Here is a 25,399-nt window from a genome sequence, read left to right as displayed (position 1 = left end):
CCACGTGAGTGGTGCAAGAAGTGGTGAAAGGCCAGATCAATCCGGAGGCCAGAACCAGTATTGGGTTGGCATGTAGGGTCGGTTCACGGGTGAGATCCAGCATGGTGTCCTGACACCATGCACCAGATTTGGCCACAGTGACCCTGAATCCCTAGAAATTTGACAAGGGAGCTGTGGCAATTCATGTTGCTACCATTCCCCCACCATGCAAATCATGCTGCTACCGCATTCCCCCACCATCACTGTGGAGAGCCCTACAGGCCAGATGACAGTCCTGTGGGCTGGATTCAGCCCACAGGCATGAGGTTGAGCACCAGTGCTTTAGAGTACACTGGCTGCTGTCATCACACACTGTAGCAGTCGAGAACCAGTGGAGCACCATGTGATCTGCCCATCCCTGAACACTTAAACTGATTTTGAAAATCTAAGCCGAATACAAATAGAGAGCAAATTTGGGGCTGATTTGACTCTTAGCCATTCTCTCTTTGCAGCAGCATAAACCAATCTAGATGACCTTGTGAATCACTCCTCTTGGAGTAATTCCACTATTTATCCAGTGCAAAAGACTACAAAATAAAAAGCATGCTTCCTTCCTCACTGATCAAATAATTTCCATCCAAGACTAACAAGGGAGACTCAAAATGACACAAGGACTTGAGATACAAAAATAAATCAGAAAAGGCAGGAAAAAGCCACCCAAATAATAAGTCCTCCTCAGCTACATCCCTTTAACTGCCCAAACCAAAGACAGCTCTCACTAATAACATTTTAAATTGAACAGCAGCATAAGATTTGTTCCCAATTCCTTAAAAAAAAAGAAACAGAAACAGTTTGGCCATAAAGTATTATGTGGTGGATACACAATGATTTCACACACCATACTCCCATGAAAAGCATAAGGCAATACTGGATGAAATCACTGCCCTTTGTAGGTTTGTTACAGCATCCTGGCTCATTGTCCTAGAGAAACAGAATCTCACAACAATTTTAAAAAAGCTGATAAGGCTCTATCAGTGGGACCTTAAATGAGCAAACCTCACTTCAGAGTAATTTTCTAAAGAATAAGAGTAAAGTATGAGAAAGCCTACACAGCAAAACACTGGAACCAAAATGCCAGATGAATCCCAGAACTGAAACAAGAAGCCACATAAATATTTTCTCTTTTTTTCTCTCTCTTTCTTCTATAATTTAGACCACAAGCAATTCTCACCCTGACACTCGTCCAATGCCTGTGATAATGCCTCCTGCTGGTACCTCTTCATTACCATACAGCTGATAACCTGCAAACTGGGAGAACTCCAAGAATGGAGATCTGTAAAGAGATATTGTAATAGGATTATTAACAGGAAATAGCTTGATGATAAACATTATTTGCTTTTTATTTCCACATATCCATTTTGTTATTTTAAAAATACTGTTTTAAATTTTATTTTTAAATAATTTTGAAATGCATCTTTTAAAATAATAGATACATCAAGATTTCAATCAATACTACTTGCTAATATTATAGGAAAATTAAAAAGGGGGCATTTCTATTAACTTTCACAAAACAAAGGACTATCTGAAGTTATGAGAAAGTCAATATACAAGAAGAAATTACCCACCCTGGATCTATGAGTCTGTCAATTCTCTCTCTAGGTAACAACTTCCCTCTTGATGTGTGAAGCTTTCGAGCCTTTTCTCCACCTCCTGTAATAACAAGGGCATGCACCAAATTTAGGGTACAAGTACATGGGTAAATCAATTCTCATTTATAAAAACAAAGACACACTATGCTTAATCAATGTAAGTTCACACTTCAGACAGTTAATTGGAGATGCTAATGCAAGTAATGCTGTTTCTTCAGCATATAATCCAAAAAACTTTTTCTTCATTCTTTCTAACAAGTCTTAAAAGTAAATGAATGTCCAGATAATTTAGCCTTTTATTCCCTTTTTGGAATGAACAAACTGAATTAAGAACATGGTTTTAGAGTAGCATAGGTACAAGAGATGGAAAGAAGCTGTTATGTCATGTTCATGAACTTACAGTACACTACAAAGATCTTTATTGAGTTCATTTGTAAATGAACTTCTCTCCCTTATTGCCTGGTGTTTGCACCATTCAAATATATGTGGACAGTTGACATGCATCACCCACTTAGCAGTACTGGCTTATCCAAATAATTCATCCCTATACAGTGTCACAGATCCACTTCTTGTCTTGACTTGTTTTAGCCTGGTCCAAATAAAATCTCATTCTCTCCTTCTGATAGCTCATGCCTGTCTAGCTGTCAATATGACTAAGAGAGAGCTCTTGATATTACACACACACACACACACACACACACACACACACACACACAGTACTCCCCCCAACCTCCTTTCCTAATCAGTGTGGACATCATCATCATCACTATGCTGCCTGTCACTCAGGCCTAGAATTTGGATAGCATCTCCCATTTGAACCTCCCTGTGAGGTCGAATTGATGCTCATCTAACTCTTGAAGATTCTTTTGGTATAAAGTCACTAATATACAGGCCTTTCCTGTCCATATATAAGAGTTAAACTTCTCATCCAAGTGCTCAAGATCTCACTTCTTCATTATTGCAGCACCCTTTTCTCTGGCCTTGTCGAATGCAATTTTGCCTCACTGATATCCAATTAGACTGCTACAACAAGACTCATTTTCCTAGACCATTGCTCTGGCCATTTGGCTGTTGTTATGTATCCATCTACTGACTCTTCCTTCTCTAATGCCTGAAACAAAAGTGATTATTTTTACTGTCTGCCTCTGTCTGGCCCATAAAGCTACTACCTACCTTTTAGATCAGGAGGGAGAATAAAGGAAGAGCTCACCCACTCATAAAGCTCTCTCATTATCCTCCTTCAGGATCCTTACTTAAAATTTACCTTTACAGTGATGCCTCAAGGATGGTCAGGTTGCAGGTGGGCTATGATTGCTGTCTACCATGCTGACCATTGGTATCTATTTCCTGGAGCTTCCTGCCTGCTTGCATGCATCTTCTGTCCTCACCCACATATCTTATGTTTTGCTTGTAAGGTCTCTGTGGGGTGATTTTTTTTTTTACTCTGTGTTTGCATAGTGGGGTCCCAGTCCATGACAAGGATGTCCAGGCACTATGGTATATTAATAAATATAAATAATAGCGCATGTATAAAGTAAAAGATATCGGATTTTCCCAAAGAACCTCATCTGTATAAAATAAACAAGGGGACACTTATTTAGAAGGCCAGAGAGGCACTTAATCATTCTTACATGCCTTTTCCTTACAATGTAGGCTTAATAATTTAAATTACACTATCTACGTGTAAATTAATACTTAGGAAGTTTTCTCTAGGCAGCAAGGTAAAGGAGAATGACCAAGTGAGACTAGTTTTGTCCTGTCTCCCTGTGGGACCAGCACAGGAAGATTTGCTGGTGTTAAAAGCCCTGTCTTATTATGTGGTAAGCATCACTGGGAGGTGTTAAACCAGAGCTGGGCAAAACACGGCCCACGGGCTGAATCCGGCCCACGAGGTCATTCTATCCAGCCTGTGGGGTCCCTAAAAATTGTAGAAAATTAATAGGTCTCATTTTTGACAGGAACCAAGGGCAGTAGGACCCAGGAGAAGCCCAGCGGGCTCCAACAACAGTGGGACCCACCCACCCCTGCCCCTACGCACCATCTGGAAGCCCCTACCGGGGCTTCTGGCCTGGGAGCATGTGGCTGCCCTGCACCGGCACCGCAGGTAATGGGGGGGGGGGAGGAAAAGGGTGGAGAAGGACCCCAGGCAGGGAAGGAGCACAGGGGGGTGGAAGCGGCCCCTTCCCTGCTCCATGCCCGATGCCCCATGCTGCAGCTGCTCACAGCCCGCGTGGGGCTGCCTGTGCCTGCTCCGGACAGCCCTGTCCGGGCTGCAAGTGGCTGCAGCAGCAAGCACCGGCCATAGGGCGGGGGAGGGGCCACTTTTCCCCATGCTCAGCACCAGCTTCTTCCCTGCTGGCAAGCAGGGGGTCAGGGCTGTGCGTTGCCCCCTGTCTGTCCTGTGGGGCTGGGGGGCACTGGGTGTGAGTGGGCAGGGAGCCAGTGGCAGCACGGGACCTGCACCAGTGCCCTGGGGCCAGCACCAGCGGGGCCCAGAGCAGGGTGGCAGGAGTGCGGGGTCCCAGCCAGCAGGGGCTCTATGGAGCCAAGCCGGCTCCCCCATCTCCCTGCTGGTGCAGCCCAGCCCGGCTCCACAGACCCCTGCCAGCCTGCGCCCCGCTGTGGGCCCCACTGGTGCTGGCCCTGGGACATTAGTCCCAAGACATTGGGACATTGGTCCCAAGATAGTGAGTGACCAGGGGGCGGGGCACCTGTCAAGGGGAGGGGCTACCCATGCGGCCCTCCACAGCCTGCCAAAACTGGGTAAGCCGCCCTCCACCTGAAATAATTGCCCACCCCTGTGTTAAACAGTTTCCTTATTTGTGAAAGCCAATGGGAGAAGGGAGGGGGAGTCAAGGATATCCAGCATCATCAGGAGAAATAATTTGGAGTCCAGTCCTACAAACATGTCAAATTAAATTTGACATTAAATTAAAGCACTGCATACTTTGTTATTAAGCAAGCTTTCGAGTTCAAAAACCCTTTGTCAGGCTAAGGAGGTTTCAGTAATTGGTGTGTGCTCTTCCTGGATGAAATGACAAGTAAAGAAGCCAGGGGCTGGGCTGGGGAGTCAGTTGCCAGGCAGATTATAATGTATCAAAAATCCAATGTCTATGTTTAGTCCATGATCTCTAGTATCCAGGAGGTTGATGAAATGGAGCTCATAGGCTTGTCTCTGGGAAGTGTTGTATAAGTTTCCCTTGAGGATCAGGACTGAGAGATTGGAGAGAGAGTGGCCCTCCTGTGAGAAATGTGCCCCCACCAGTAACTGGGTATTTCTGTCTTTGATAGATTTCCGGTGTGCGTTCATTCTGGTGCACAGTTGTTGTTTGGTCTCTCCTATGTATTTTCCATCAGGGCATTTGGGGCATTGGATGAGATATATTACATTTCTGGAGGTGCAGCTGTAAGATCCTGGGATGTTGATGGCTCGGTTGTGGGGTGTAGTAATAGTGGGGGTGGTGGAGATGTGTTGACAGATTTTGCATTTCTTGTCATGGCACGGTCTGGATCCTTTTGGTGTGTTCTGGGCTTGAGGAAGTTTGCTTCTGGTGATGAGGTTGGCGAGGTTTGGTGCTTGTTTGAAGGCCAGGATGGGTGGCTCTGGAAAGATCTTTTTAAGAATAGGGTCTCTGTCTAGTATGGGTTGCAATTGTTTGAGGATTTTCCGTACAGGTTCAAGGGAGGGGTGATACGTCATAACCAGAGGTGTGCGATTTGTGGGGGGTTTTCTTTTGTACTGCAGCAGTTCTTCACGTGGTATCCAGGTGGCTCTTTCAAACGTGCAATCTATCTCTCTGGAGGAGTGTCCTTGCTGGGTGAAAGCCTTTTTAATATTGGTGAGGTGGCAATCCCGGGTGTTCTCTTCAGTACAAATGCGGTGGTATCTGAGGGCTTGGCTGTATATCACAGCTTTTTTGGTGTGTTTAGGGTGATTGCTGGTTCTGTGCAGATATGTATGTTGGTCTGTGGGTTTCTTGTATACTGTGGTCTGCCTATGTCCTTAGACAAACACGGCTACAACCTACACCCCTACTGCATACTTTGAAAACTTGTGTATGAATAAACTGTCTCACAGAAGTAACAGTCTCACAATGCACTCAAACAAAAGGGCAGAATTAAAAGTAGAGGTGTAACCTTTTCAAGGCCTAGTTGTTCAGCACTTGTATGGCCTTTTAAATTTGAATATTTTCAGGTCACTGGACTTAGTTAACGTGAATTGTATATTACAGAAGATTGATTCTGGATTTAAAAATTTCAAAAAAATACAGAATAAAACCCCCTCTGTCTCATAATACCACAGTCCTTTAAAGACTGTCCCTACAAATTGACACATTAAGAGAGAACTTTAAAGGAAGTGTAATCACCCAGCTGAGGGATTACAAAAACAGAAAACAGAGATGGACCAGCATGAAGAGGGAAAACAGGAGATGTATAAGATAATCAGTAAGTCTCTTGTTAATAATTCTGTTTGTTTAAAAAGACACTGCCATTAAATTCATTAAAACAATATATTTATTTATTAAAATATTAGTTGATTAAAACTGAAATGCTTTTAAATATCACATTTTATTCTTTATTCAGTTTGTTTACTTTTTACCCCTCTCTCAGCCTGAAGGACAAAATTAGCCTTTATTATCCTTAACTCAGCTTTTCTCTTATTTATAATGAGTTTCTAGTAATTCTCAGGCCTTATGCGCTAACACGCTGCTGTGAGATCTGAACGGTAAACATAGGATATGGCAATATAAAAACAGTTTCTCTGGTCATTTTTAAAATGTCATGGAACCATTCTATTGACATCAGGTGTTTGTTGTTATTGAAAAACCTACATTTTGAACCAAGTTAGATTATCCCTTTATAGGTTGCAACTAACGGAAGATAACAGAGCAAGATTCAGTAATAAGAAGATTCTTATATTTCTGTGTCTCATGGGATCCAGACAGCAGACTTTACTTGAGTGAACACTGTTACAATTGACTAACCAGCATCAGTCAAAAAAGCTCTCTATGCCAGGGCTGTTTTTAAAACATTCTAAAAATCATGAATATGGCACTTACCTAGTCTGATTTTTTCTGCTTGCTCTTGGAGTTCAGTCACTAATGCTTTCATTCGTTCATAGTTTTCCTAAATGGGGGAAAATGAGTGTTTCTACCTTTAACAAATATAGTACTGTCAGTGTTGAATGAAAAACACATCGGAGAAATAAATGTCACTAATTGGTGCTATCAACATTGTTCTCTCTGTTCAAATTTTCAATTTATTTTCTACACTTCTGGCTCTGGTTTTTCTTTCTTTCTTTCTTACTTGTTAAAAAACATAGCATTGATTTTTTATTACTGTATCTCAAAGTACACTAAACAGGTCTCCCCACTACTCCAGATGAGTTAAAATCTGAAAACATTTGTTTTGATTTACAGTCAATCAAAATTAGGCTATTCACAGATTTTTTTTTTAAGTTTCCAGTTTTTGTTCCTATTACTTATTATAATGTGAATAGGACTCAGTTCAACTCCCACACACCTTTGGGCCAAAAGGCTGCTATTGGTACAAGGTTCACATTGAGCAACTTACCTTCTCAGTGTGGGTTTTGAACCACTAACCTTTTGTTCCAACTGCCTGGTTTGCTCAAACTTGAAAAGAGTCCACAAAAAACATACTCTTACAGCTCTGGATATGAGTGATCATTTACTAAACATGCTGCCATGTTTACCTAAAAAGTCATAACACTCATATAAAATACATTAATATATCTCAGGAATTAAAGATACTATCAAAACATGTTTTAATTTGGCTTTTTAAAATCTCTAATTTTTGTCTTTTAAAAACCTAGTTACAATTGGAATATACAATCCAATAAAATACTGTACATCATTCATATTACTTTATCTTCTGTCACTCATTTAAAAATTGCCTTGTTCTCAGCAGAACCATGCTGGCAATTCTACATTTTCAGAACTAAATAATCAAAATTAAATTTTCCCCAGATATCTATTGAGTCTCACAACAAGGCCACTTCAGCTCTGACTCACCTAGCTTAGTCACAGAAAGGACACAAAGATAGAAAGGATGAGGAAACAAGACTATAAAAAAGAGATAAAATGTGTGTGCACACATTATATACAGAATTGAAATTAAGTTACTCTAATTAAGGGCAAAAGAACATCCCTTGCATTTTGAAGTTATAACAAGTAGGTAAAATATCTTGCTCATAACTCTAATACTAACCTCTACAGTTCACCTTTTTCCTAAACAGCAAAACAATGCTGTAGTCATAAGTGGTGGAGGAAGGTATTATTGGGGGGGACTGAGCACTGGTTGACCCTCACCCCACCCTCCCGCAGGGCCATTGTGGGACTGGCGCATGCTGATGCTGTATGTGGAGGCGGAGGAGCGGCTGCACACCAAGTGGCACCAGGCACCGTGGGACGGCAGCACCGTGGTGCTGCTGTCACCTGTCACAGCGAAAAGCTCTGGGGGGGCTAAACCCCGTTAGCCCGCACCTTCCACTGCCTATGGTTGCAGTTGATTATTACTGGTTTTGCCACTCTGCACAGAGTCCAAATAGTAAGACTAAAACTGACTACAGACCTGTTAATTCTATTCTGCTGCTGCTTGGAAACTGAGTAGTAGCAGCAAAGGCACAAGGGCTGTGCACAGCTAAAAAGATAAAACTGAATTCAGTTCACCATCAAAAATTCTCATTATAATGATTTGGGCTGCTCTTTTTCTTTTTTGTTTAATTAAAGCTTATAAAATAATCATCACAATTCTATTCATTTAGACATACAATTGATGTAAACAACCAGAGTTGCTGCACATGTGATCAGAGGGGAAAAATAAAAGGTTCTCTCCATTCTTTTAGCTTCAGTTTGAATGTTGGTTTATTTGCCAGGCAGCATATTATGAACAATCAAATTTCACTGCTAGTTTCTTGCTCCGCAAGTTTCCATTATATTTGTGTGTTTCTTTCACACAGTATTTGGGAGATAAAACCCCTTTAAAAATAGAAAGAAAGTGTGAATGAAAACCTACAAAAATTGGCATAGGGACTTAGGAGGCCTAATAACTAGAACCAAACTTGGTTCTAAAACCCCCTATACTTGAGTTAGCCATATCTTTTAAAATAATATATAAATGAACATTATACACCACCATATTGCAAGCATCTCATGGGACTGAAACACAAATGACTTTATGCATAAAATTACTGAATTCAGTGGGACTACTCGGATGCATAAAGGCACAGGCATGTTAAATCTTAGCTCTCTTTGACTCGTCCGCTCAGAAAGTTATTATTTGTCATAGGTGAAAGGGTTTATTAAAGCTATAAATGAACATACCAGATGTATGTGAGTGAATCTGAGATTAGAAACTGTCCATTTCTAATTCCAGAGACTACTCCTCTGACTAAAATAGGATGATGATTCCACTTTACAAAGAAACAACAATAATACTTACTTAAATCAGTGGTTCTCAAGATTCAAGCCACCCCTCAGAAAATGCCAACTCTTAGTTTTCACTTGTTTTTTTGATTACAGAAAAATAATAGAGCAATTCTTCTCTTGCAAAGAACTCAGAAAGACCACACTGGGTCAGAATGTTTTTAGTACTATGGATTCCTATTTTAAAATCCCTCAGTTTATCATGTGAATCATGTTTGCAAACTCAACAGTGCTAACATTGCGTGGCACCCCATGGCACCCTTGAAAGGATCTCAAGGCACCCCAAGATGCCACAGTCCCCTAGCCAAGAATCACTGCCTTGGACTTTGTGGGGGAGGTAGGCTCTGCATTACATATTATTAGTTCTATCACGTATTTCCAAGTTCTATATTGTATGATTCTAAAGGGGCAAGTTGGTTACCACACTTTCACTTTGTAGAACAATATGTACTATGACAATCTGTTGTAAATGCAATAATTTCTAGATGCAAAAATTACAAAGTAATCCTGCAGGGAGTGCTCCCACTGACCTCTGAGAACAACACACCTCTAGGACCTTGCCCTCAGGGTCTTCACACAGATTTGGCTTTATCTTCCAGAACTTACTCTTTTTTTAAATTATATTTTCACCCTTCTGGCTTAATAGTTTACATTATGAAGGCCAACTTGTCTTGATGATTTCACAGCCAGAAAGACAAATATTAGTTAACAACACTGTAGCCTCCATTGCCTATCCTTATGCCTTCTTGTGTTTGCAGTTATCCCATGTATAACATTTGTTTCAGACTGTAAGTGCCTCATGGCGGCGACCTCAGCCTTTTGTGTTTGTTAAACTTCACATATGCTTGTAGTGCTCTATAAACAATAATTACTTTCCACTTAAATGGTAACCCTGTTAGGCACCTTACTGTTTGAATGACGTACCAGATGTATTCAGAGGAACATACACTAGTCCAGTACAGCTGGATATACCTGGCCTGCCCTGAGATCCCCTAGGAAACTGTTGCCAATATTCGAGGAGGTGGAGGAGAAGGGAAATGAAAAGTTGGTTTTAAAAAATTGAGTCGGGAATCAGGTCTCATTTTCAGTTTAAAACCTGAGCACTTGCACAGACACAGAAGTCTAAAACCAGTTTATTTGATTAAAGTAAAATATTATCTTTAAACATTTAGAGTATTTCTAACTTTCATGTGGTGTAACATATGTTTCTTAAGTGTCCCACTGAGCTCAGTTCTGTTGAGAACTTTACATTTTGCAACGAGAAAACAAGGGAAATGTTTTCATTAATGTTTGTTGCGGGAATGTTTCACTTAATTTACAATCTTTCTTAGTTTCTTTTTAATTCCAGTAGACAGAGACTTTAAACAAATGCACATGTTCTCACAGGTTTGGCAAACACCACAACATGAAGAACCTAGCAGAGAAGGTGACAAGTTTTCAGTGTCTAAGCTGAGACAGTGTACAGTTTCATTAGCAAAGACTTTACAAAGACACAAGCAAGCAGATTTATTTGCAAGGAGATGAGGCTAACAATGCTCCTTTAAAATGACAGTGCAAGTAAACAAATTTATTTGCGACTGACAAGTGAATACCCTTATTTTTTCCTTACAGCAAAAACTATCCCAAAACACCTCTTCCTTCCACCCATAAAAGGATATTCTTACAATTTTTCACCCTAGCTTTCTACTGGTACGTACAGACTTTGTGAACACTGATCGTTCCTTCATCTCACGATTCATTTCCAAGCACAGAAATCTTCCCCTACAAAATTGTCATTCAACACCTTCAGCTGCATCAGGACTTCCACCCCCTTTGCATTAGGTAAAAAAGCTAGTTAAAGTTAAAGCTGTCAGTCAAAAAAAAAGAAGCCAACAGCACACAGGGGTGTCACCTGCAAATTAACGAAAGCAATTCTTCTGCCCCATTGAGCACTGACAAGGCCTAACCTAGCCTAGGGTATTTGGGCCCACACCACAAGAAGGCAGTTTGGAAAGAGACCAGTGTAGAACAACAACGGTGTTTAGGGGCATAGGAGACAAGACTTATGATGAAAGTCTAAAAGAGCTAGGGTTATTTGAAGTCTGAAGAAAAGAAAGCCAAGGGGGTTTGATGACAGTCTTCAAATACCTGAAGGGCAATTACCGAGAAGCTGGAAATGGGTTTTTCTCCATGCCCCCAGGGCAGTGATTCTCAACCAGGGTGTCCCTGTACCCCGGTGCCCTGGGGCATCGCACCAGGTTAGTTAGCAAGTTAAGTTTGCAAATGTGATCACCAAGATAAACCCGGAGATGTCAGACAGAAATCTGCAGTTGCCAACTTTTGGGGGTGTTTGCAATAGAAAAACTGCTCTGTTACTTGTCAGTAGGCAAAAAGTGTTGTTTTCGTTGCAAGAGACAGAGTGAATACTGAGAGCTGGCATTCGCGCGGGTGGCCCGAGTGGGGGGCGGGTGGCCGGAGGCGAGCAGCGCGGCTCTCGGGGGCAGGGACAGGGGCAATAGCCTCGAGCTCCCGCCGGGGAAACTGGGGCTGGAGACGAGCAGGAACAGGCTGCCTGGGCGGGGCTCTGCGGCCTGCGGGAGCTGAGGAGCACGCCGGGCACGGCCCGCGGTGACGCTGCCGCCCTGCTCTCCTGGGAGCAGCGTCACCACCGCGCGGCGGGGCGGGGCGGGGCGGGGGCGGGGGCTGGGACGGCCCCGTAGGGTCCCCACGCCCCGCCCGGCCTACCTGGTAGCGCGAGGATCCCGCGTCCGGCTGCGAGCCCACGGCCGCCGCCGCGTCCCCATGGTAGGCGCGGGCCGGGCCGAGCAGCAGCAGCAGCCGCCGCAGGCCGCCCCTGAGGCCCGGCAGCATCGCGGCGTCGGCGGCAGGCGGCGCACGCAGCTCCCCCAGCCCGGCCGCCACCGCCACTCCCCCCGCCGCAGCCAATGGCGGAAGCGGGCCGCAGGGGCGGGTGCGGGCGCGGCCGCCCAGGCTTGCAGCGCTCGCTGGGCCAGGCCCGCGGGGCTCGGCGCTGGGGGGAGGCGAGTCTCCTCTCAGGGGGACTCTGGGAGACCGGCCGAAGGACGGGCCGGCGCCGCCCGCGATCCCAGGATCAGTCAGGAGTCCACAGGGTGGACGCCTCGCTGCCCGGCTGGGTGAGGCCTGCCCCTGCCCGTGCCGAGCGGCCCCCGGCGCTTTTTTGTGCGGTGAAGGAAGGAGCGGAGCCTCGCGCGGGACAGAGGGGCCAGGAGCCACCGACCTGGGACGCGCTGCTTTCCTTAGCAACCTGCTTTAGACGCTCCTCCTGGCCCGCCTTGTGCTTCTCACAGGTGTATTGCTTGTTAGCTCTGCACACATTTGGGCAACACTAAACTTCAGTGCTTATTACGACCGAGTTTCTTGCTCCCAGGGGCACCGTTTACACTTGTGCCCGGGACTACACCACATTGAGCCAGCGGGCAGGGGCCTGGGGAGGGGTCAGCCTGCCAGTCTGGGGCTGTTCCCCTTGGCCCAACATGGTGGGCACCTCTACGTGAGATGCTTAATGCACAGAAACCTACCAACACTGTGCAGTAGTGTCACTAAAAAGGCATTTGCAGGTGCTACTGTACAGTAAGTCTCAGGGGCAACACCTAGGGGGTGCATGTGCACCCCACTGGTTCCCCAGTGGCCGCGGGTGGTCTTCGACCTTTGGTCAGTGCTTGCCATCCCCCTCCCGGCTGCTGACAGTGCCAGCAGCGTCTGGGAGCTCCCCAGCTTACTCCCGCCGCCGTGCCCCCCCAGCCACCAGGGGCACGTGCCATTCATGGTAACTAGTTACTGTGCATTTAGTTAGTACTTGATTAAGCAAAGCCTGAATTAAATGTGCAGTAACTATTTCACATTAGTAAACATGTAGCCCACTTTGGAGGGGCTCGCTGGGGCACGAGGGTGCTTCAGTGTGTGGCTAGCTGGCAGGCATCCCCTGAACTGAAGCACCCTTGTGCCCCAGCCAGCCAGGACAGTGTCTGCACATGGCTGCTGCAGAGTAAAAACAAAAAAACCAAAAAAAAACCCCCACAAAAACCAAAAACCACACAGCAGCAAGATAGTACTTATATTTAAATAGTTTACTCCAGCCTAATAGGGGCACACATGTACACATGCTATGTTTTACTGTGGAATTCATTAGCATATAGTAAAAGTCTCACGTAGATGGGCCCACTCAGAAGTAAAACTAGAGCACTGGTTCTCAAGGGGCTTCCTAGACTCAAGGCAAAACCCAGTAGTCTCAAGGCAGCCCTTAGAAAACATCAGCCCTTAGTTTTCATTCTTTTTTGAATTACAAAAAAAAAAACAGAGTAATTCTTCTGCTGCAAACTCCAAAAGCTCAACAGGGCAGGATATTTGGGTTTATCTTGTTAATCACATTTGCACACTAAACTGTGCCAATATTGTGTAGCACCCTTGAAAGGGTCTCAAGGCACCCTGATTGAGAATTCCTGTTCTAGACCATTCAATGCAAACTTGTTCTTCACTACTTACTACTTTACATTATTAATAATGATTCCTGTATCACAACAAACTAAACAAATACCTATGGGTTACTCAAGGTTTTAATTTGAATCTCCATTGGAAACCAATATTTACCAGACTGACAGATGCCCAGTTGCAACAAGGGACACTGCTGAGTGCAGATGTTGGTATGCAGTTATTGCATACTTCCCCTTCCACTATTAGTGTAGCTTTATGGAATGCAGTTATTCCTAGTTTTCAAGAAGAAATGCTGCAGTTTGCTCCTTGTAGTGTGCAAGTTGAACTGATTTTATACTGTGAAAGAAGTAAATATATAATCACTAGTATTTATTATTGAAAGTGTTTGAATGAAGTTTTCTTAATTTTGACCCTGATGAAAAATACTGCATAACACTTGCTATAAAAATGATTGTGATGTCAAATGCCACACTATAACTGGTGCAGGGCTTGAAGGAACTAATCATGTAAATATAATATGGCTATAGCTTTGATAATTCAGTATGCTAACACTTAAGAAAGCCTTTTTCACACAAGAATTTCACAGCTAGAAGTCCTTTTAAAAGATTGCAGTTATCCTCATCTCCCTATATTGAGTTTTAAGCCAAGTGCAATATCATTTTAGAATCACTGGAGCAGAGGGCCAATGCTCCAAAAGGATTCTGTGCATGAGTGTACAGTATGCACTAAAAGCCTGAACACTTTCAGAAGGGCCTGGGAACATGATTCTCCCCACCACCCTTGATGCTTAAATATTCAATACCAAACACAAAAGTGATATAAAATTATTTATTCACATAATTTACATATAGAACATGACTGCTTTCTTTGAAACAGAAAGCTTACAACAAAAGCAATATTACACACAATGTGTCAAAGAACTCTCCAGGCAAAATCTGTCCTTTGTCACATCTTGAGAAAAATGAAAAAGCAATCATTAGTGGGTGTTCGCAAGCTGTAGTTTGTTCTTCCATAAGTCATACAGCTTTCTATACCCAATGCAGAAAACGCACATTATGCTCTCTCTGTCTTGAAATTCACATCAAAAAAGGTAACTAATAACAAAAGTGCACATGGTTTGCTCTTGAAAAAAAAAAATAAAACAAGCATTATCTATTCCATTAACAGGAACAGAGAAAGGCACCATAAATCAATCTTACCTCCTCTTATAATTTGCAAATAGTTTTGCCTAGTATATTGAATCAAATCTGAAGTATGAGTCTCTCTACTACTCTGACAAATAAAGTACATTATCATATAGCTACAAATCAATTTTTATATCGCACCACTGTGGGTGATTTAATTGGTTTACCTGATTCTTCATTGAAACATGCCACATTGTAAACAGGAACTATTTGCATAAAAGAAAACAAAATGTATAATAGACAGTTAATATGTATGCAACGTTCATCTATTACTGTGATGCTTATGTAAAAAGGTATTAAAACAAATAAATATTTCAACCTAAATTTACAGTCAAAGCCACCTGCACCAGGGCATAATATGATTGGAACTATTTGTGCAATTTTGTTTTTGTTTTTAATAAAAATATTTACTTGAAAAACAAGTCCAGACTAGATTAGTACGTTTTTTCTTTCCATTACAACATTAAAATGTAACTGCTTCTAGCATATGATTGATAAAGGAAATGGCCTGGACTTTTCCATTAGAGATTCCTAATAGCTGGTCTGTCTGTTGTAAATTTCCTTCAGAAGTCAAGCCAAAAATAGCTTTTCAAAGAAGAAAAATTCTCAAGTCTTAGCACATAATTTAACATTAATCCAATAATTGGAAAAAATATTGTTTTCTATAAAGCCACCACCCAAAAAGATATTTCTTTGGAAAAGGTGGTAAAATAAACTCCGATTGTTTGAATATTGTATTTAAAAAAATTTTTTTTTTTAATTACTCTTACTGAAAATTATTTTAGTTTTGGCTGGACCCAAACAGAAAATGCAAATTAAAAGACAGAAGCACCACCTTACAATAAGTGAACACATGCTATATATTCCTGAGCTATAGTAAGAGAAGTTAGAGCAAAAATTGTTTGGAGCTTTTCAGAACTGCTATGGATATACCGAACTTAATTTATGTGGCATTACATCCATGCCCTCCAATGGCTAATCTTTAATTGAGGAGAAAAAAATGTGGAGTTTACCCAAGTTAAGTTTAGATACCTATACTTCTTTAACTTAATATGTACAGTATAGCATTTTCTTTTTGTGAGCCAGTTAAAAGTAACGTGACCATGTGACAATCTTGTCAAGGCATATTTTCATGTAAGTGGAAAATAGGACAAATCTAAAACTATCAAAGAATCTGACATTAAATTATTGTTCGGGGGGGGGGGAAGGACAGGAAAATATGAGCAAAACAACTGCTTCAAAGTTCAATATTTCCAGGGCATCCTCACTTCACAGGCATAGGTCTGATTTTGCTCTACTTTCAGTTTCTCTTTCTTTACAGTAGCAAATTTCTAAGTAAGCCAGAGGAGTTTTTTTTTTATATATATAGCCAAAATATGAAAGCAGAATCCATCCTATACACATTAAATTTACAAGGAAATTAGCATTCAGAAGTAGGAGGGTCTTCTTCTTTGAATAAATTAAATAAAAAGGACCTTTTGTATTTATCTCCATACAGTTAAAGGGATTAAACATTTGGCTTTTCAATAAGGGCCTTTTTAAGCTTGTGTTCATGCAAGCTCATCAATTACAAAAATACATAAATTTGGAGATGCCAGTAAAAATAGCTGACAATACTAAATATTTCAATGTACTTGCTGTACTACACTTTCACAATTTGCTTCTTTATCTACCGAGAAATATGAAGGTTTATTTCTCCTCCTAAAGAGTTACTTCACAAAAGTTAAGAATTCATCTAAGTAGCCCCATAAGCTTCAGCACTATGATTTAAAGGATATTGTCATGTGGATAGGCATTTATACATTGCACTTTTCTGAAAGGTAACCATGCACCCAGTACCTGCATATCTTTAAGACTCAAAATACCAACCAGTCTGTTTCAGTCCAATCACACTAATCTAGTGGTTTAGTTTTCTTACAAATTTGAAAACTCCCAAGTCACACTGGCTCTTTCTACTAACCAGAGAGAACCTGGCTAGCAAGAAAAATTAGACCTATAGATAGAATAAAGCTGAATTCAGCAAATTATCGAAACTTTTGTTGTACCATGCTTCATAACCCAAAATTTTATGGAAATTCCTATGCTACTCTGGATCATCCACTTCCATAAAAATATCGCTGAAAAAATATTCTGAGATGCTGGTTGGTGCCTCTTCTTTCTCCTGCTCTTTAGGATAAGCTGGCTTCTCAGAAGTTTTATCACAGGAAGTCTATAAAAAGAAACATGCTTTTATGCAGATATGCCTCAGCTGGTGTAAAACTGAAGTATTAAAATGTTAAAAACAAGCTTCCCACTTCCTCCCCTTCTGATACAATTAAAATTGTTTCCTCTTGCAAAATTTCTTTCATTGAAAAAAACTGGAATACACCTAAGATACTGTAACATACCAGTGCTTTGCTTCTTTCTCAACTCATTTACTTGGGTGAGTGAATAACATTTTTCTGTGTCTAAGCAAACTATTACTTGGGAGTTATTGTTCTCTAAAATAAAACTTAAATGGAATACCACTCTTGGGTCCATACTCCTAGACAGATATCTAAAAGGCTTCTTGGTAACTCAGAGTATCACATGGCTGGAATGAGCAGATGTCTTAACCTATTTCCTTGCAGCAAGGGAGGTTTAGGTTGGATATCAGGAAAAACTCTCTCACTAGAAGGGTGGTGAAGCACTGGAACAGATTACCTAGAGGGGTGGTGGGATCTTCATGCTGGGAGGTTTTTAAGGCCCAGTTGGACAAAGCCCTGGCTGGAATCATCTAGTTGGGGATGGTCCTGCTTTGAGCTGGGGGTTGGACTAGATGATTTCCTGAGGTCCCTTCCAACCCTAATTTTCTATGATTTTGCTGTTTAATATTAATAAAGCTTGGCTTAGAACTGTTTCAGAAATGAAGTAGTAGTGTTAGATAAATAATGCTAGATACCTGGTGTTGCCTGTACAAATTTATCTGCCTTGCCCACAAATGAGAAGACCCACAAATGAGAAATGGGCTCCTAGAGCAGACATATCTTACAAAAAGGGGAAAGACATGACCTTCAAACCACAGGACTGTCAGGCTGCTGCAGCAGCAAAATGCAACTAGACAGTTCTCTTGGGAAAACTAGAACCTAACGTCAAATGAAAAAAATGTTTTCTAGCTACTGAGGGCTTTAAAATTTGCAAAAAAAAAATCATAGGATCCTTTTCATATACAGTTTGAGAGGAACCAATTCTGTCAGAAAAGTCATTTGGATAAAGAGGAAGTGTTAGCAGATCGTTTGACTAAAGTGAAACCTGTCCGTTTCCCCCCCACCCCCCCCAAAGTCACCTCTCCATGGAACTTATATCCACTGCACTATTTTAGCTTTGAAGTACTTAGATTTTTAGGTCACTCATTCTTAATGCTCACTTCAACACTGTGGTGAGATCAAGAAAACAGGAAAGTTAGTTTCCTTATGAGAAACTCAGTTTACAGAGGAAGAGTAGCTCAAAAATACTTTCTATTGGCTTAGACAGGACCATAACATTGTGATATTATGGTAACAAGCCCATAAGACCTACTAGACAGATTAGTGTTTTGAGGATTATAGAGTTCAAAACCACTTTTCTAATGTTAACTAATTTAACTAACATACTTTACAATTTTGAAGGTAGTGTACTTTGTGTGGAAAGTTTAATGCTTCCATTCTGCATACATTCCCTGCCTCCTCAAAGTCTCATTTTCCAGACTAGAGGGGTACATGCTGGTTATGGTACAGGTAAAAATCTGATGGATAACAACTAAGAGTTAAATACAAGCAGGTTGACTCATTTAATCTCATCACCAACTGAGCATGGTTCTTTGCAAAGGTAATGCTTTGATTAATAAACATATCTAGCATACCAATGGGACATGCTGAGATTCTGAGGGTGTGATGCATGGATGTAGTTCTCTGCTTCTGTGCAGCAAGACAGAGGGTCTATCAGGTCCACATCTTTGCAGACAACTGCCAAACCACAGCCCAGATATCAAACCTAGGATCTGAAGTCTAAAACCCTTGAAGATGCACTGAACTGAATTAATATTAGAAAAATAGAAATATGTTAACAGACACCACCTTGAACCATTAAGAAACCTCGCTCGGATTTTATTCATTTGCTCATTCATGATGGCATCTGTTCTCTCACAGGCAGCCAGACTTAATTATTTTTCAGGCAGACACCTGTCCTGTCTACAAGGTTTACAGTACAACATTTTCAAATGCTTTTTAAATAGTGTTGAGAAACCTAAGTCCATCGACTCAAAAACTTGAACTACAATAACTAAATCAGCTCATGTACGGACAATTATTTTGTAATAAAGGAGAATAGTATTTGATATTGTTTAAGTCAGAAATTGGAACTGACTAGAGAGATCAGAGCAATAGGGGTTTCAAACCACCAGGTTAGATTCAGTATTAATACATGCATCTCCTCCATTCAGGTAGGAGAGAGGGAATGTAATTAAACAGCTACTCAATTAACTTCAGTTGCATTCTTCTAACAAACAACATTAAAGCTTCTGACTAAGAGGTAAGGTGGCAAATGGGGAATTTAGGGACATACCTGGACCTAATCTGCAGCTGATCTGTTGAAAGAAATGACCCCTCCCCCATACCATTTGAAACACATTTTTGGAAAAAGACAATATTGTGTAAAATTAGACAGCAATTCCAAGATTCAAGATGCTTTATGTCCACTGCAAGCATAGGACTGCTCCTTGTAATACTTGGAGATTGCTAGTAAATTTCTCTAGCATTTAAAAAGAAGTACATCTTAGTTCTCCCTATCCCACCTCCCATCATAGCCAACACAAATCCTACAGCAAAAGTAAACTGAGCTCTTCATAGCTATGAAAATAGTACTAATGTTATCACTTCTCTTGCTCGTTCTCTCACACCTTGCTCCCAACTGCTCTTCATCTTTCACACAAGATGCAGAGATGGTTAAAAGTAGCCATATGTACCTTTACTATAGCAGCTGCTGTATTCTCTCCTTCAGCAAATGATGTGCTTGTAGAGGGAAGGGAACAGGGCTCTAGAGTCTGCCCCTCGTCCTCTGTGGATGGAGCAGACCTTTTCAGACTTCGCTTTGAGGCAGGTATTTGAGGTTTTTGGAATTTCTCTTTGTTCCCTTTACTGTCTTCTCCAACGTCAGGGCTACTCTTTTTGCAAATTAAGGATAAAAATCCTAGAGGTTTTCGCCCAGGCCTATTTAAAATAAAGTTTATTACTGCCAGCTTGCTTAAGGAAAAATGAAGTGGAAATACTGTTTTTAGTTCAATAAACAAGTATGACTTGTAACAAAAAACAAACATCTCCAAACTATGTAAACGATCAAGGCGTTCTAAAATAAATTGTTAGGAGCAAGTTAAAAAAAAAAAACACCCTTCATATTGGAACAAAATATATTCCTGTCAAATTTAATAGCACAGTTCTCTATGGAACTACAAAAGCCCTCAATAGCCTCCTTCCCATATAGCTTGGGAATGGGAGCCCTCTGTTCATGGTGTAAGAGTGACCTATACAGCCTCCTAAATATTCCACGAGAAAGACTCCTTGTCGGAAGAAATGACTGCCAACCTCTCTCCTTAGAAGAGCAGTGGGGATTTCTTCTTCCCATTTGTCCTTTGCCAATGCACTGCATGGGGAAAAATCCCACCTCCCAGGGAGAACCCTGAATAGGTTCCAGAAGCAAGACTGAAAGATCTGCTGCAGAACATGTCAATCAATGTCATCATTCCTAATTAGCAGGTCTCTGTGACTGAGGCACAGGAACAGGGAAAAAATTATGTTGAGAGAGGTACAAAAAAGTATCAAGTGTCACTTTTGGTTGGTAACCTTTCAGTCACGGACTGCTATGTCTAGGCAGCACCTACATGTCAAGGGTGCTCCTGGAATACATGGAAGTGACAACTACAATTCACCCCACCACTAAGCTGGGAAAAGAAGCAGTAAAATCACCACGTGTCAGTAGGCAAGGGGGAGGCCATAAGGAAACAAAAAGCAAAGGGTCAAACAGAAATCTGATTTTAAAAGTGTGAGCAGTATATTAGTGCTTGATAAAAGAACAGAGTCCAATATAAAAGGTGGAAAGTAAATTAAAAATTTAAAAATTGGACCATCTAAAGGAATTTAACAATTGTGCTGCATTCTCTGTATGTCACCTATATTGTAATCTCTTTGGTGTAGTGAGATGTCTTAACATTGCTCTGGAAATGTTCAGTATGCTCTGGGTATTAAGTAACAGCAGTCTAATGTTTGGGGAAAAAACAGAATAGTTATTGATTGATTCAAAGAAATGGTTATTTGACAAAGCTAATAAATTTATGGTTGTCCCAAACCCCGACTAACAGATAGGTGTCTACATCACAAAATACAATTTTGTTGGCTGCATAAATAGACAGACAAACAAACAAAAAGACTGAGCAAGAGATGTGAACTAGCTGTGACCATGCAATATCCACGCCATGGCTATAATTTTTCAAGTTCGGAAACAAAACAAAACCAGTCAGATTCTTAATAGGGTTTTTTGGTCGCTGTTGTTCGGTTGTTGAAGAGGATGCTGTTTTAGAGAATGGGCTCTCAGCACTTGGGTGTCACAAACAAGAATCAGAGGGAGCTAGACTGTTCTCAGTACTGGCAAATGACAGAACAAGGAGCAGCGGTCTCAAGTTGCATCAAGGGAAGTTTAGGTTAGGTATTAGGAGAAACTGTCTCACTAGGAGGGTAGTAAAACAATGGGACAGGTTACCCAGAGAGGTTGTGGAATCTCCATCCGTGAAGGTTTTTAAGACCTGGCTAGATAAAGCCTTGGTTGGGATGATATAGTTGAAGATGGTCCTGCTTTGAGCAGGGGTTGGACTAAATGACCTCCTGTGGTCCCTTCCAACCCTAACTTTCTATGATTCTATGACTGTCCTTCTCCTAATGCCAAGTGCAAGGATGACCTCAGGCATTCCCTTTACAGAGAATAGGCCTCAGTACAGAAAACGGTTAAAAGCCAGTATTTCAAGACATACCTGACTAATGTGGTTTTTGATGGGGCTGCTATAGTTCCAGTATGTCCTGACTGTTCAGGTTCATGAACCTCCACAGATAGTCCTTGCTCACTGGCTCCTATTTTTATCTCAGGGTGTATTCCAGATCCCCCTTCATTTAAATATTTGCATGCTGATTTATCTTCAAGTGGTAAAGTTTCTACATTCTGCAAAGATTTAGGTTGGCCTCCTTGTTCTAGTTGCGAATCTGCAGATGTAGACAAAGATGTTGAGGTAGGTATATTTTTCTTCTTTGAAGACCTCAGGTTTTCCAAAAGTTTTCCTGTAAAAGTGACAAGTGATTAAGCATAAATGGGGAACCTGAGCTCACTTTTCAGTGACAAATTCAATTTTGCCATAAAAAAAATAATATTCTGCCATAATGGTGCAAAATACTACTACTGTTATTAGAAAATATAGTATTTGAAGTCACTATAAGCAACACTACGTTTCCTGCCCCACCCCCTCGGAGGCAGGAGAAAGGGAAGGAGTAAGCCATCTACTTTTCTTTAAAAAACAAAAACAACAACTACAACAACAAAACCCCATACAACTACTGTTACAGTTTTCAGGTCCAAAGCTTGACCCCACTTAAAAGTTTACAGATTGCACATGCAGACTGAAAAATTCAGATGTCCCACCAAAAGTGTACAAGTGCTCCTTGCAATACTTTATGGTGCTCAATCCAGTCATCTTGCAGTTATGGGTCTATTCCACAGCCTAAGAACTAATTAGTGAAATTGTCAAGGGTCCACACAAATGAAGGACATTCAGATTTCATTCTCAAAAACATTCTTGAATTCTGTTTCTACAACCAGTGTGTTATGCCAAACACTACTTCATCATGTTTACGCCCTTCACATTTTTGGATAATTCCTTCTTTCATTAAAATTTTTAACTGAATGTATTTATTTGCCTTCTTCAGTCTTTCCTCATACCTCAGTCCTTTCTGTTTCAGTACTTCTCCCTGCATGTGAATGTCCATCTTTCTTATTATGAGGTGACCAGAACTGAACACATTACAAGTTAAGAGGAGGAATTTCATCTCAGACAGTTTTGGAGTGTAAATACCCGATCCAAAGTTTAAGTCGCATTGGTCAATGGGCTTTATATCAGACTCTATATCAGCCATCCAGATTCTCTATGCAATGAAAAGGTAAGGAAAGCTCCCCCATAGCTATGAAGATCCCTAGCAATTTTTTTGCATCCTCAAAATGATTTTTGAATAAAAACAGCATAATATCTAGTGAATAGTTTGGGTTAACAGCTTTCTGCTAAACAAGTGTAAATACTGGTATATTTACCACACTGAAAACAATTAGGTCTATTAGTAACTTTTTTCTTCTTCCCCCAATTTAGGAGATTAGTTTTTTTTAAGCCAGATATCGAGATATTGGATGATTTTATAGTATAGTACCTGAGTTCAGATAGCTGAACTCTCTAATAAAAAGTAATCTTAGTCTTCCACTTCCAGTGTCTAGAGACACTGAGATTGAAGTGAGCAAGGTATATTCTGTTGAAAAACACTAAAATAAGGTTTGGTCACAGTAAAAATCCCAAACAAGGTGAACCAATTCAGAGTGTTTTCTACTCTGTAGTGCTTTTCAGTGAACTCATTTCGCTTAGAGGCAACTATTAAAATTAATGAAAATAATTTTAATAAGTAGTATTAAACTAGCAGTACTTTTGAAATTAACTGCATTAATATACTAAATTTTGCCATATAGCTAACCCAAAATAAGTTGCAGTTTAAGTAAAAAGAAGATATTAAATGCAATAGAACCCAGATCATTCATATCTGTGTGGTTTGCAACTTGCATATGTTTGCAGCGGGTTGCAAAACCAAAAATGAGCCATTTGTTCGTTTGTGCAGTTACTTATTGCAGCTTTTCATGACAAAGGACACAGCTTCTCCAACCTACTGGAGCTCGCAGTCCTGTGCAGCTGATCAGAGAAATAGCACTTTTTGATGTAAAAGCATACACATGGAACACCTAACCAACTCTGCATGGCTATTTGCTGTGGCCCTGTGCACCCTCATCACAAGGGGGTTAGATTTTTGCCAGGTTAGGTTTTTAAGTCACACTCATAATACTAACACTACAGCAGAAAAGCAGCCTCCCCCGCTTTCTGAACACAATGCCATTAGCAATACTAGTTGCTATTTTGCTATTTAGCATTCAAGAGTTTCTCCTTAAAACCAAGATTAACTTACCAGCAACTTTTGTTGGAGCATGTATCAATTTAACTGAAGATTCCTGAATTAAACAAAATGTAAAAAGTTAATTTTTCCTTTAATCTGAGGCAAAAACCCAAAAAGAAACACTAATATTGCACACTTCTCAAGACAGCAGTAGGTCTTACAAGAAAAAGTCCTAAACTTTGGATACCATTTATATGATACTTAACTAGAGGTGCACTGATACGTTGGTCTATATCATATCAGCACCAATAAAAGGAAAATTGACATTAATCGGCATTCTGCTTTCTTTGGCTGATGGGGCCGATATGCCACTAATAAATGCCGTGTGTATGTGCACAGTCACACCAATCACACAGTCAGCCCAGCAGTTTAGAGAGCAGCACCTGACTGGTAAATCTGTTGGGGTCAAGGGGCAGAGGGGAAGGAAGGGCTGTGGGGGGGGCAGAGTGAGGCCTCCCCATGGGTGAGGGAGGGAGTGGAGCAGGAGTTGGGGCAGGGGCTGCACAGCTGGGATGGGGTGTGGGATGGAGCCACGAGTAGCTTGTCCAGGGGCTGCAGGGTGGGATCGGGGGAAATGGCTCCTGCTGCTGCTCACACCCCCAGAACAGACGTAGGAGATGTGTGTCCCCTGGATCTGTGCACGGGGCAAGGGCAGGCTGGAGCCAGCAGCTGTACTGGGCTCTTCCCGGCAGGGGTGGAGCTGGACCAAGGCAGGCAGTAGTGGCACTGGGACTGGGGCTACCCTGTACCCCCCACTCCCAGTGCCACCACCGCTCACCCAAGCACAGTGCCAGCTCAGCCCCACCCCCACCAGGAAGAGCCAGGCACAGGCTCCTGGCCCCAGCCCATAGTGGCAGCCCACCCTTGCAGATCCAGGGGGCACACACTCCCTATGCCGACCCCAGGGGTGTGCACAGCAGCAGGAGCTGCCCCCCACTCCCTCCCTGCACCCCCTCGACAAGCTGCTCACAGCTCCATCCCACATCCCACCCTGGCTAGCCAGTGCCTGCCCCAGCCCCTACTCCTCCCTCACTGTGGGGACCTTGATCTGTACCTCCATGCCACTTTCCTCCCCCTACAGACTTACCAGCTGGACACTGCTCTCCAAGCTGCCAGACTGCTTATCAACAACTGGATCGGTACCAGCTGATATGGCTCATTAATAATCAGCCATCAGTATTGACCCAAAAAATCTTTATCAGTGCACCCCTATACTTAACTGACCCCCCTAGGATTAGATAGCAGGCTTCTTAAGGTGGAGGAATCTCTATGGCCATATTAGACAAGCAGGGATGACAGGCAGAGAACATAGAAAAGTGTAGGTGGGGGAAAATATTCTCCAAATTACCAAAGCTGCCCTTATAATACCAAGATGATGACGACTCAACTCAAAACACTGCTCCATAAACTCAGCCATATCATGAAAGCACAGGATGCGAACCTCGTCTTCTGGC

At 41.7% G+C, this 25,399-nt stretch overlaps 2 protein-coding genes across 9 annotated transcripts in view; both read right to left on the bottom strand.

Annotated features, from left to right (window-relative positions):
• Positions 1-11,956, bottom strand: part of MCCC2 (methylcrotonyl-CoA carboxylase subunit 2) — a 67,001-nt gene extending 55,045 nt beyond the window's left edge. Inside the window, exons 1-4 of the mRNA XM_006261656.4 lie at positions 11,798-11,956; positions 6,689-6,755; positions 1,605-1,689; positions 1,211-1,312 (exon numbers count right to left, since the gene is read on the bottom strand). Coding sequence (XP_006261718.4) covers positions 1,211-1,312; positions 1,605-1,689; positions 6,689-6,755; positions 11,798-11,923 — 380 coding nt within the window. The 5' untranslated portion in view covers positions 11,924-11,956. The remainder of the gene's footprint in view (positions 1-1,210; positions 1,313-1,604; positions 1,690-6,688; positions 6,756-11,797) is intronic.
• Positions 11,957-14,339: 2,383 nt separating this feature from the next.
• The window catches only part of BDP1 (B double prime 1, subunit of RNA polymerase III transcription initiation factor IIIB), an 81,182-nt gene continuing 70,122 nt past the window's right edge, over positions 14,340-25,399 (bottom strand). For 5 of the 8 annotated variants that reach the window (XM_059725078.1, XM_059725080.1, XM_059725079.1 and 2 more), the window contains exons 37-40: positions 23,958-24,000; positions 21,725-22,025; positions 19,670-19,913; positions 14,340-16,918 (exon numbers count right to left, since the gene is read on the bottom strand). In XM_059725078.1, coding sequence (XP_059581061.1) covers positions 16,793-16,918; positions 19,670-19,913; positions 21,725-22,025; positions 23,958-24,000 — 714 coding nt within the window. In that variant the 3' untranslated portion in view covers positions 14,340-16,792. Of the gene's footprint in view, positions 16,919-18,568; positions 18,739-19,669; positions 19,914-21,724; positions 22,026-23,957; positions 24,001-25,399 lie in introns of all 8 variants that reach the window. The other 3 variants (XM_059725082.1, XR_009461104.1, XM_059725084.1) reach the window with 3 other exon arrangements.

Source organism: Alligator mississippiensis, chromosome 3 (assembly GCF_030867095.1).
Source record: "Alligator mississippiensis isolate rAllMis1 chromosome 3, rAllMis1, whole genome shotgun sequence".
Lineage (NCBI taxonomy): Eukaryota > Metazoa > Chordata > Crocodylia > Alligatoridae > Alligator > Alligator mississippiensis.
This window is presented reverse-complemented; position numbering and strand designations above follow the sequence as displayed.